Here is a 13,038-nt window from a genome sequence, read left to right on the forward strand (position 1 = left end):
TTTTGAGACGGAGTTTCATGCTTGTTGCCCAGGCTGGAGTGCAGTGGCACAATCTTGGCTCATGGCAACCTCTGCCTCCTGGGTTCCAGCAATTCTTCTGCCTCAGTCTCTGGAGTAGCTGGGATTACAGGAATGTGCCACCATGCCTGGGTAATTTTGTATTTTTAGTAGATGGGGTTTCTCCACGTTGGTCGGGCTGGTCTCGAACTCCTGACCTCGGGTGATCTGCCCGCCTCAGACTCCCAAAGTGCTGGGATTACAGGAGTGAGCCACCATGTCTGGTCAAGTTTTTCTTTTATCAAGTTACAATGGGGTTGTTAGGGTGGGCCCTAATCCAACCTGACTGGTGTCCTTATGAGAAGGGGACATTTGGACATGCAGACCCCAGACACACAGAAAGACAAGCATGAGAAGACGCAGCACAAGGATGCTGCTTGCAAGCCAAGGAGCAGCTTACAAGAGAAGTGTAAACTGACATGTAACTCCATTGAGCAGATCTGAGTGGAAGGGCGCCTCTTTTTTTTTTTTTTTTTTTTTTTTTAGACAGTGTCTCACTCTGTCACCCAGGCTGTAATGCAGTAGCACAATCTCAGCTCACTGCAGCCTCCACCTCCTGGGCTCAAGAAATCCTTCCACTTCAGCCTCCCTAGTAACTGGGACTACAGGCATGCACCACATACTCAGCTAATTTTTTTATTTTTAGTAGAAACAGAGTTTTGCCCTGTTGCCCAGGCTCCACTGGGTGGAGGCCCAGGGAAACCACAGGAAGGCAGTGACTCACCTTGTTAAATGGCTCTACCTGCAGTCCTTGGTGAGAGCAGTTGTTCCTGGTCATTGTGGCTGGGCCATAGGCTCACTGCTCTATGGTAGAGGGAAGATATGGGCCTTGGTAATATACTGAAATGTAACAGGAAACCAAACTGGCAGTGATTTAACCCATAAGCACACTTAGGTTTATTTAACATGATGTCTGGAGGTGGTTGAGGGGTTCAAATCAGCAGCTCAGGGTTATTAAGGCTCTAGCGCTTGGGCCTTACCTCATTATCACAGAATGGCTGACTGCAACACTACATCACACCTACCTTCCACAATAGCCAAAGGCAGGTTGCAGGGGCTGGCCTAGGAAGCCAGAGGGCGCTCTTCAATCATTAAGGGAGAAGCCTGTCCCACATTCAAGTAGATGCCCCCTACGTCTCATGGGCCACATAGAATTGCATGGCCATTTCTGGCTAAAAGAGGGGCTAGAAAAGTGAACTCTTTTTCCCCTTTCCTTTGTAGAGTGCAAATTAGGTAGGAAAGAAGGGAAGGAATGGATGGTGGATAGCCAGGAAACGGTCGGCTACGAGGTGTCATGGGGAAAGCCCACCTTTCGGGCACTGGGGAACCGTGGGGAGAAGGGACAGGCCACACACCAGCTGGGCTCTGAGAACCCCCAGCCACTGCTCCACAGTGGGCCAGTAGGAATCCAAGGGGCATGGGCAGACCCAGGGGCTCCTTCACCCCACCCAGGGGTAGAGAGGGCAAGATGGGGTGGAGCGAGGTAAGAGAGTGAGCAACGCGTCCCCAAAGACTGTGACCGACAGAAGCTGTGCAAATTATTATGACAAACTGAATTTTAAGAGGAATTGGACTAAATAGTTAGCTTGTTTTTGCCTGTAATTAGCAGGCAGAAAGTGTAAGATCAGAGATACCATAGATGGAAAAGAGAAGCTAAAACTTCCTTGCACATCTGAGAGGTAAGAGAAGGTGTCTGTGGCCCCCCTGACACATATGTGACAACATGTATTGTTACGGCTCATGTGTGTGCTGCTGTGTGCCGGGGGCAAGGGGTTTCCCGTTCCTGATGCTTCTTCATGATGGGTGTCTCCTGGCCTCTCGGGCCTCTTTACCTGCTGATCCTAGTGGCCAAGGGTTTGGGAATGATTTACCGGACTGGTTAATGTGGAGAGAGCTGGCCCCACTCAATTCTGCACCTCCCTCTTCCTCCCTGGAACCAGCTGCCTGCAGAGAGCAGGAGTTTTCCAGAACTCCTGGGACCCCATCTCCAGTATAATTGTGCAATGTATGCCCAGCACAAGAGCACCAGATGGAGGGACAGGTGGGAGGAGTAGGAACCCAGGGTGCAGTTGGCTTGGGGCTTGCTGAGCTGAGGCCCCTGGAGCAAGGATGACTAGGTCGGGGGGACACCCTCTCCCAATCCTTGCCAAGGTACAGAGGGGCCAGTGGGAAGAAAGTGACATTTTGGCTTCTGTATCCCTCCCCTGCTGTTCTATTTTCTAGTTCATTCAGATCTCAGGTTGGGGAGGGGTTTTCCTGGAGGGGTCAGCCCATGCCACCCTCTGCAATTTTTATTATGCATGCTTTCAGACACTCTGCTATGGGTTTCATCTCCTACGCCAGTTTCTATTTGGGAAAGCAAATACATGGAAAGGTAACTTGTATCACTTGGTCGCTGGGGCATCCGCGGTGAGTAGTTAAGAAATGCCAGGGGAGTTGGTGTCCAGTTTCACGACTGGACAAGAGTATGGCTTGGACTTGCTTCTGGGGGACTCTGTGGTTTCGTAGAAGGAGCCTGAGGTCTGGTCCTTGGGTATTAGCACTGAGCGCTGAGCCGGGCACCTGCTGCACACCCCACCGTCCCTGCTTTCTGCACTCAGCTGCCCACTCATATCCCAGTTCAGGAAGCCCAGAAGACTCAGAACCCACAGAGAAAGCCCAGAGTGAAAGGTTGTACTTCACTTTCAAGAAAGGAAAATCATTCATATTCTTTACAAGAATGAAAAGCACAGATTAACATTGATCTCTTTTAATTTTTAGGCCGATTTTGAGTAGTCAAAGTCAGAGCAGTCAATCTGTGTCGTGAGCCGACAGCTGCAGAAGTGTGTCTGAGGTGTCCGGTGGAGGTGGCGGCCAAGCTCTGGGACTAACCAGCATGCTGGGGATGGCACCGTGTCAGGATGCAGGCAGATCCGTGCAGAAGTGTCTAAAATTAACAGTCCTCTACAGGGGTGAGGGAGAGGGAGGAAGAGATGCTTTAGTGAGGATAAATATTTTCTTTCACATTTAAGCAATTACAGAGTTTTTACTTTCAACTATCAACAGGCACATTCTTTAGAAAACATGAACTGTCAGCCGGGCACGGTGGCTCACGCCTGTAACCCCAGCTCTCTGGGAGGCTGAGGCAGGTAGATCACCTGAGGTCAAGAGTTCAAGACCAGCCTGGCCAAAATGGTGAAACCCCGTCCCTACTAAAAATACAAAAAAAGTTAGCTGGGCACAGTGGCACACGCCTGTAATCTCAGCTACTAGAAAGCTGAGGTTGTCCTGGCTAACCTGGCGAAACCCCGTCTCTACTAAAAAATACAAAAAATTAGCTGGACGAGGTGGCGGGTGCCTGTAATCCCAGCTACTCGGGAGGCTGAGGCAGGAGAATGGCGTAAACCCGGGAGGCGGAGCTTGCAGTGAGCTGAGATCCGGCCACTGCACTCCAGCCCGGGCCACAGAGCGAGACTCCGTCTCAAAAAAAAAAGAAAGAAAGAAAGAAAGAAAGCTGAGGTTGAACTCAGGAGGCGGAGGCTGTAGTGAGCCGAGATCCCGCCATTGCACTCCAGCTCAAGGGCAACAGAGTGAGACTCCATCTCAAAAAAAAAAGAAAGAAAAGAAAGAAAAGAATACATGAACTGTCTTCAAATTTTGTCATGCCTTCCCCCTCTATCCTAGGCAAGCTAGAAAGCATTACCAACAGTGGCTCTTCACAGGCTTTTGGTTGGAGATGTGAAGAGAAGCCGGGGAAAAATCAGGTTTCTTTCCAAGCCCCTCAGCCCTGCCTTTCTATTCCCAGACCTGAATGCAGTCTGATTCAGGCTACCCCATTGCATCACCACCTGCGGCCATGACTCTGTGGAAAGGCACAGCTGGTGATGCCGATCAGAGCCTCTGCAGTCTTATGTGGCTTTTCTAACTAATTCTAAACCTTCAGATCCCATGGTATAAAAAGGTCGTACCTTCTGGAGGGACTTCGATGGTTTTAGGATGGAAGCACCAGAGGACCCCACGAACGCTGTCATTGAAACAGCAGCCCCTACTTGCACACTGGGAGGCCGTGATGCCAGGATAACCACAGTTCTGTCTTTCTTCAGGGTCCACTTCACATGTCTCTAGAAGTGCACAGGTGAGAAGCAAAGTAAGTTGTGGGCTGAATTCCTTGATGTTATTGTGCACACACCCATCCAGCTTCCTTCTCCAATGACATCAGCAACCATCCGGTGAGGCAGATAGAAAACCCTCAGGACATGAGAGGGAGATGTGGTCCTCACATCCTGATGTGCAAACATTACCCTCAGGGAAAATGCAAGGTGCCCCGGGTTTGTGGACTTTGCATCTTTCTAGGTAACTTATTTATTCACTTTTTAATTTCAACAAATGATTATTAAATTTTACTCAATACATAAATATTTACTGAGCACCATCTGTGTGCATGAGAAGTGGGAACTAGCATGGCAAAAGCCAGGCACTGTGCCAGGTGAGAGGGACCCAGAAATTAAAACCAGAGAAGTCGTCATTAAGAGTCTAAGGATCTGGGCCAGGCTCACGCCTGTAATCCCAGCAGTTTGGGAGGCCGAGGGAGGTGGATCACTTGAGGTCAGGAGTTCAAGAGCAGCCTGGCCAACATGATGAAGCTCCATCTCTACTAAAAATACAAAAAATTAGCCGGGCATCATGGCACATGTCTGTATTCCCAGCTACTTGGGAGGCTGAGGCAGGAGAATCACTTGAACCCAGGGGGCGGAGGTTGTAGTGAGCCAAGATCGCACCACTGCACTCCAGCCTGAGTGACAGAGCAAAACTCTGTCTCAAAAACAAAACAAAAGAGTCTGAGGATCTGATGGAGGAGAAAGGCAAGAAAATGTGCGAGACAACGCAAGGCCGTCATCCCAGGGTGCCCGGGGTAACCACGGGGGTAGGGGGCGCTCCCAGGAGGAGCCAATGACAAGCAGGCTGAACAAAGCAGGGGGGGTCCCTGCCGGAGGAGATTCACCAGGGGAAGATGGAGCCACACGGGCAAAGGCCATTCCAGAGACCCAGATGTGCTCAAGAGGTGGAGGGCCATTGCAGGTAAGGTGAGAGGACGACCGGGTGGGGTGGTCTAGGAGGAGCTGACAGAGGGCTGTGAGCTGTGAAACAGCTTGAAGCAGGGCAGTGAGGAAAGGGGCTAGAGGGGGAAGACACGTGGACAGATGGAGCTGGCTGGGGCTGCCACAGGATCTTATACAAGACGTTCTAACACAAGAGCTTCAGACTCAGAGCTCCGCAGAATCAAAGGTCTAAGAAAGCAACCTATTAGGATCTGGCGGTTGACAGCCTGCAGCAGGGCGGGAAAGAGGAGCCCAGAGCACCCTCCCTGTCCCTGTCCCTGTCTGTGTCCCTGTCCCTGTCTTGGGGCATAGGAGGGGAGGAGCTCCGCTGGCCACACTGGCTCAGGTGAGGGTGCCCCAGGGGAGGCCAGGAGGGGCTGCTCTCTTGTCTGCTTTGCTATCGGGGACGGCCTCGAGCTCTCTTTGGAGAAAGTGTTCCTGGCTTGCTGGGAAGGATCCGGGTTCACCTCCCGCTGCCCAGCAGCTTCCATGGGAACGTTGCCCTCCTGGGGTCTGGATCCATCACGAAGTGAAGTGACCATCGCCCACCCCCAGGGTATTGTGGGGGTCAAGAGAGGCCCTGTGGTGAGGGAGGATCATCATTCTGGGGGGTGAGGGAGTTTCCTCCGCAGGAAGGATTTCCAGCCCCGGCGCTCTGCCTCCAGCAGACGCTGTCTTGCCCACCCGCTTTGTCGGGTGACGGAAATAAATGGAAATGGTTTCCACATGTGAATGCGCTAAATTGTAATCACAATTTTCTAGATTTCTGTTGTAACAGGATCATGGACCTGAGTCACCCACAAAGAAGCTCTGAGCCTTGAGCCAGAGGGTGTGTGGGGCAGGGGGACAGGAGTTAGCCGCGGCCTCTGTGATCTCACAGCACAGGGGGCAGGGCTGGGGCTGGGTGGGAGCAAGGGCGGAGGCAGATGGGCCTGGGGGTGGCCAGCATGGGGACCCACCCAGTTCATTCTGTACACTGAGGCCACCTCCTCTCTCGGGTTCCAAAGCTCCCCCGCTCCCTGCCATGGGCTTGGGGGCTTCCCACTGGCACCCAATGCTGGCTTCTATGCTGCGCAAGCCCACCCCTCAGGCCCCGTACCCCACAGCAGCGATCAAGAGGTGGCTGGAGGGCAGTAGAGGCATGGACAGCACCACTGGGTGCCCCCTCTTCAGGCCTCTCTGGAAAGCCTTGCTTTGGAAACGTGGAAAGCCCTTTCTCCTGCCTCCACCTTGAAACTGTACCTAACAACAGCAAATAACTTATTCATCTCCCTGCAGCTAACAAAGTGCAAGTCCCAGACGCTGCCACACCACATTTCCTGACAGCCCTAGGGCAGACCATTGATCCATTCTGCAGGTAAAGGAGTTGAGATGCAAACACTTCCCAAGGAAGCAAGAGTGGGCTCTTCCTCCACTCCCTAGAAGGAGCCAGGGCAACCGATCCACTTGACAACACCAGGGAACAGGGGTTGCCAGCCACGCATTCATGGGATGATGGCTTTGACTCCCAGAGCATGGATCCCAGGGGAGCCCAGGAACCTGTGGGAGAGGGTCTCCCAGTTGGCCACCACTGGGACAGGCATTTGGGCCTGTGGAAGAGGGTCTCCCAGTTGGCCATCACTGGGACGGGCATTTGGGCCTATCTGGATGGGCCTTGGGAGGGTCTGCCCCTGGGGGAAATGTTGGCATGAACACTCGGAAGCACTATTCTGAGACTCCACACCAACACTTCCTCTTTGAAACATGACACTTGGGAGGATTGTGAAGTCTTCCCAACATGGGAAAACAGCCCTGACCGAGGGCAGCACCCTCCTCATTGCACATCTCAAAGGCCTCCTGGGGCCCTGCCGTCCTGTGTTAGTTATTCTCCCCCTGCTTTTGCCGATCCTGTAACATTGGACCTAGAACAGCACCTGGCACAAAACAGGTGCTCAAAAATATGTATGTAAAACAGTGGCTCCAGGCAGAGGCTGCCCGAGCTGGCTGTGGCCCCACAGAGCAGGAAGAAGCACGCCTTACCTGTCTGGGCCTGGGCCAGGGTGCCAAGGGCCAGCATGGACACCAGGACCAGGACGCAGATCACCTTGTTCTGCATGGGGGCCATTGCCTTCTCTCTGCTCCAAAGGCGACCCCGAGTCAGGGATGAGATGCCGTCCGAGCCCCGGATTTTATAGGGCAGGCTCTGTTTGCTTAAAGAACGTTAGGTAACGTTTGCCTAAGGAGGTTCTGGGATCCTCTGAGACAATAATCTCCACTGATTTGTAGCAAAGGTGTTTCCCAGACACGGTTAAGCCACATGGAAGGATTTGCTGATAGAAGAGAGGGCATGTGGGGAGGTCATCTTGGCTGAGGGATCTGAGATTCAGAAAGTCCCTCTTATCCCGTGGGAGTCTCCTCCAACCTGACCGTAATCCAGGTCCTACCCATATCTGAGAGGCCCTCCCACCAGGGTAAATACTGCACTCACTGCAGAAGTGATTCATAGTGAGAGATGGCGGGGAAAGGCTCGGCCGTGACAAGAGTGGCTCACAGGGTGGCCACCGTGACCTTGCAGGGGGAAGGGAAGGAGCTCATGAAGTCCATTCCATCTGCTCTGGTCTCAGATTGAAATGGGCCTGTGAGCAGTTTTCAACTATTTTGAAATCCAAGTCTCCAAGTCTGTGTCTGAACAAGACGAGTAGGGAAATACAAGGCCTGTTCCTCCCGCCCCCAAGGGATCTGGGCCTTCAAACTGCATCTTTTCTCATGAATTTCATCCGGTTAGACATGTCCACGGCAAATTTGCATGTGAGCAAAGCACCCGAGGTCCTTCATGGGGGAAATGGGCCCCATCTAAAGGGGCTCCTGCTTGGGTTCGCACGGACGGCAGTAACTGGCAACCGTTCAGCATCCTAAGCCAAGGAACTGCATGCACATTTTTACTTATGTATCTAAGCTAATTCTTTCTTTTCTGTTCTTTTCCCTTTTACAGTGGAATTGTTTTAGTAATGAAATTGTAGGCCTGGTGCAGTGGCTCACGCCTGTAATCCCAACACTTTTGGAGGCCGAGGCAGGCAGATCACTTAAGGTCAGGAGTTCAAGACCAGCCTGGCCAACATGGGGAAATCCCGTCTCTACAAAAAATACAAAAATTAGCTGGCATGTTGGCGGGTGCCTGTAATCCTAGCTACTCCCAAGATTAAGTCAGAATCACTTGAACCTGGGAGGCGGAGGTTGCAGCGAGTCGAGATCACGCCACTGCACTCCAGCCTGAGTGACAGATTAAGCCTCCTTCTGGGAGGGGTTGGGGGCAGGGGGGGAGAAACAAATTGTATATACCAGCTGCCATCAAAAACTGACAAAGTGAACATGGTTCACTCTGCTGTGTCTATGGGACTCCCTCCCTCCCCCTCCCACGCCTTCCCAGTTAGTCCCCTGGACTCCTGTATTTTAAAGGACAGCCTCCTCCTCTCCTGCTCCAGGCCTCCAGAACTGTGCGAGAATCCATCTCTGTCGTTTAAGCCACTCAGTCTGTGGGACTTTATTACAACAACTCCAGGAAGTTAACACAACCAGAGTGACTCTGCCCTGGAAAGAAGAAAGTATCGAGATCTGACTGCACTAAATATTAGCTCTGAACTAACACCGGTCAGAGACCCAGACCCCATCGTGGTTCACCAAAGGATGCAGCTTGTGGGTTGGAGGTGACGGGGCAGTCTGGGCCCACGTGGGTCTCACAATGGGTCCAATAAGGTCACACACCCTCCACTGGGGGAAACAGATACCTACAGACACAAAAAGTGGAAATTGGTGTCACCTTTTGGAAATTAACATGGTACTTTGTATCAAGAATCTGAGAAAAAGTCCACTCTTAGACCCAGTAGATCTGCACTGGTGGGTGTTCTCCCATCTAAGTCCTAACCAGGCCCAACCCTGCTTAGCTTCTGAGATTCAGACAAGATCAGATGCACTCAGGGTGCTATGGCTACAGACTATGTTGGTGGATGATCTAAAGAAAAAATCCTATACACAGGGAAAATCACTTTGCATGAAGATATCCATCAAAAGAAATCTTAGTTCATAATAAAAACGTGTAATACGAGGAATTATTAACTAAATGTTAGTTTAGCTACATGATGAAATATTATTGAACCCTCCCTAGCATATTTCTGTGGAATTTGTAATAACATGGAATAGTTTCATGCTTTAGTGTTAAAAAGAACAGGATACAAAAGTTTACAAACCACTCAGTAGAAAAAAGCAAAGAAAAAAAAAAAGAAAATATACAGTGGCCATCAGAGAGTGCTTAAGTATCAGTTACGTCTTTTTCCCTGGATTCTGCCTTCCTATTTACTGAAATATCTCTATGATAAACATCATTAACTTTTACAGTGGAAAAATACTGTATGCTTACAGATAAAATGTTAATGATTTTACTCTCCCCAAAAAGAGAGAGGAGTTCCCCTACCTTCCCCAGTCAATGACTCAGTGAGTAAGAGACGGAGGCGGGTGTTTAACTTTGGGGTTCTCTGCAGGCCATGTCCCATGACACGCTTGCCCCATGACCTGTGTCCTCGCACCTTCCCTGAAGTTAAACACAGGTCTAAGGTTGTGGTGTGAGTGGCCTGTAATCTCTTAGATTGTAGCACCTGCTAGGGAGAAGCTGCCCATTCCTGCCCACTGAGTCCTCCTCGTCCCACCCAACAAATCCCAGAGGCCCAACTCAGTACAAACCAGTGAGATGCAGATGTGTCCATGGAGGGAGGAGAACACATCTGACCTCATCAATGGTAAAACGGCCCCCGCCCCTCCTCTCCACACTCCCTGCCCCTCACAGCCACCTGCTGCAGCTCCCACCACCATTCCTGTTCAGAGGGGCACGGCAAGGCAGGACAGCCCTTCCATCGATCACGGCTCCAAGAGCCAAGAAAGCCTAACCGTGGCCTCCAAAGAGCTGAGAACTGGGAGTGAGACATCACTCACATCATCAAATGTCGAAGAGAAAAACCTGACAGAAGCAATGGGGAAAAGATTCCCTATTTAATAAATGATGTTGGGAGAACTGGCTAGCCATGTGCAGAAAATTGAAACTGGACCCCTTCCTTACACCTTAGACAAAAATTAGCACAAGATGGACTAAAGACTTAAAGGTAAAACCCAAAACCATAAAAACCCTAGAAGAAAATCTAGGCAATACCGTTCAGAACATAGGTACAGGGAAAGTTTTCATGACAAAAATGCCCAAAACAATTGCAACAAAAGCAAAAATTGACAATGGGTTCCAATTAATGAGCTTCTGCATGGCAAAAGAAACTATCATCAGAGCAAACAGACAGCCTACAGAATGGGAGAAAGTTTTCACAATCTATCCATCTGACAAAGGTCTAATATCCAATCTACAGGGAACTTAAACAAATTTACGAGAAAAAACAACCCCATTAAAAAGTAGGCAAAGGACATGAACAGACGCTTCTCAGAAGGAGATATTCATGTGGCCAACAAACGTGAAAAAAGCTCAACATCACTGGTCATTAGAGAAATGCAAATCAAAACCACAACGAGATACCATCTCATGCCAGCCAGAATGGCAGTTACTAAAAAGTCAACAAACAATAGATGCCAGTGAGGTTGCAGAGAAAAGGAACGCTTTTACACTGTTGGTGGGAATGTAAATTAGTTCAACCATTGTGGAAGACAATGTGACGATTCCTCAAAGATCTAGAAGCAGAATTATCACTTGACCAAGCAATCTCATTACTGGGTATATACTGAAATATAAATCATTCTATTATAAAGATATATGCACGCATATGTTCATTGCAGCATGATTCACAATAGCAAGGACGTGGAATCAACCCAAATGCCCATCAATGATAGACTGCATAAAGAAAATGTGGCACACCAGTGGAATACTATGCAGCCATAAAAAGGAATGAGATCATGTCCTTTGCAGGGACATGGATGGAGCTGGAAGCCATTATCCTCAGCAAACTAACACAGGAACAGAAAACTAGGCATCAAATGTTCTCACTTATAAGTGGGAGCTCAATGACAAGAACACATGGATACATCGGGGAAAAAGACACACTGGGGCCTGTGGAGGAGGGACGGGGTGGGTGGAGGAAGAGCATCAGGAAGAAAAGCTAAAGGATGCTGGGTTTAATACCTGGGTGATGGGTTGATCTGTGCAGCAAACCACTGTGACACATGCTTCCTTATGTAACAACCTGCACTTCCTGCCCATGCACCCTGGAACTTAAAAGTTGAAGAAAATAATAATAATAATAATAACTCCTCTTGTACTGGTAATTTAGGTTGCTTACAATATTTCACTATAAAGGAAGATTTCTTTTGATGGACATCTTCACACAAAGTGATTTTCCTGAGTTTAGGATTCTTTCTGGGACGCAGATACACAGGTCTCAATTCTACACCCTCCTTTCCAGGTGACACCAACTCTGCCAAGCTGTAGTTACTTAAACTACCAATGCTTAGGCACAGCTCCAACCAGGCTAGAATGCAGACCTGCTCCTCCCAGTGGGTGACTTTGGAATTAAGCTGCTGACTCCTTGCCAAGGTTTCAGCCTGGGTTAGTGTGGACTCTGTGGATTCTCATTTATCAGCACCCCAGTCCCTGCAGTGAGTGGACTGGGCCAGCTCCCTTCCTCGACACCATGTCCCTTCCTCCCTCTCACGGGCACTGCTGGAGCCTTGGCTCCTTGGCCTCTGTGCTGCCCCTGTCCTGGCCATGTGCACTGGCTGGTGCAGCCCAAAGACCCTCCTCCTCCCATGACCCAAGTATTCCCTCTGGCCACCTGCCCACCACCCTGGCCTCAACCCTGTGAATATGGCCCCTGGTGGTGGTCAACCCATACCTACCCAAGACATAAACATGTGGTGAAGTTTTTAGTCCAGGTGTGAAGATTTTCTGTCTGGTTTGGACTGATGATGAACAGTTCCTGCTTCTACTGAGGGAAGGTCAAGAACTACAAATTATCTGTACGGAGAAGGTCCCAAGGATGGTGGTGGCTCATCCCTGGTACTGCTTCCAAGGCCTGTTCCCACCATGATACTCCATGAGTCCCAGAGATAAAGACATGATGAAGAAGAGACCAGAGTGTCCATTGGTTTAGTGATCCGTCAAGACTGACCAAGAGGAAAACTTTCGTTTGCTGGACAAAGGCCCAGGATTTGATCACCTCTAAAGACACTCATTACACTTTATTTCTATTTTTATACCTTGTAACCATGTCTTCCCTTTGTCAATTACTTGCTCTGAAGCCCAGGCACCCTGACCGAATGTCCATCATCCATCGGTGGGGGATGCGTGCGGGATTGTGCCGTCTGGGCATATCGTATCTCGTCGGTTGTGTCCTTATCCGAGTCTCTGTGTCCCTGTTGTGCTGTGCCTTTGGAGGACAGAGGCCCTGACAACAGGTGTGGCCCGGGCCACCTGTCTGAGGGGGCCACCAGTCTTCCGCCTCTGTACAAACTTCACACCTGCAGGAGACACCGAAGACGTTCATACCACTTTTATCATTCGACTTGCTGCTGGAAGTTAATGCAAAAGCATAGGGCTGCAATGGTCCCTCCCAACAACAATCCTGTTTCATCATCCTAACAACCCTAGGATTTAGCTAAGAGAAGTTACGAGGGAGGACTCAGGAAAAGAGGGGGCTTAAGGAAAATGCCTGAGCTGCATGATCACCCAGGGGGCAAGGCCTGGACTCCTGGGGTTCCTGTTCCCACCCCGGGTTCACTGCCCATGTTCTAGGGTGGCACTGCCTCACTCTTGGGCCATCCTCACCACTAGAGAACCACTGAGGCACTCAGCGGCACGCAGGCTGTTGCCCTTGGTAACAAGGGCCCACGCATTGTGTGGCCGCAGTCAGCGCTGCTCAGCAGTCCTCCAGGATGTCACCAG

General features: G+C 50.3%; 1 protein-coding gene across 1 annotated transcript; it reads right to left on the reverse strand.

Moving 5' to 3' along the window:
- Window positions 1–2,790: 2,790 nt before the first annotated feature.
- TFF1 (trefoil factor 1) lies at window positions 2,791–7,333 on the reverse strand. Its single transcript, XM_017855230.1, has 3 exons — window positions 7,155–7,333; window positions 4,005–4,157; window positions 2,791–3,000 (listed from the first exon to the last, which is right to left on the reverse strand). Exons 1-3 carry the CDS (start codon window positions 7,237–7,239, stop codon window positions 2,990–2,992), a joined length of 249 nt encoding a protein of 82 aa, XP_017710719.1. The 5' UTR covers window positions 7,240–7,333; the 3' UTR covers window positions 2,791–2,989.
- Window positions 7,334–13,038: the final 5,705 nt, after the last annotated feature.

The sequence above is a fragment of the Rhinopithecus bieti genome, unplaced genomic scaffold (assembly GCF_001698545.2).
Source record: "Rhinopithecus bieti isolate Rb0 unplaced genomic scaffold, ASM169854v2 scaffold_40803, whole genome shotgun sequence".
Taxonomy (NCBI): domain Eukaryota; kingdom Metazoa; phylum Chordata; class Mammalia; order Primates; family Cercopithecidae; genus Rhinopithecus; species Rhinopithecus bieti.

What these genes read in the sequence shown, in the direction of transcription:
- TFF1 (XM_017855230.1), bottom strand. Translation starts at nt 7,239, where the DNA reads ATGGCCCCCATGCAGAACAAGGTGATCTGCGTCCTGGTCCTGGTGTCC. An exon ending in CCTGGCCCAGGCCCAGACAG is followed by an intron (nt 4,158 to 7,154) that starts GTAAGGCGTGCT and finishes GTGCACTTCTAG; the next exon opens with AGACATGTGAAGTGGACCCT.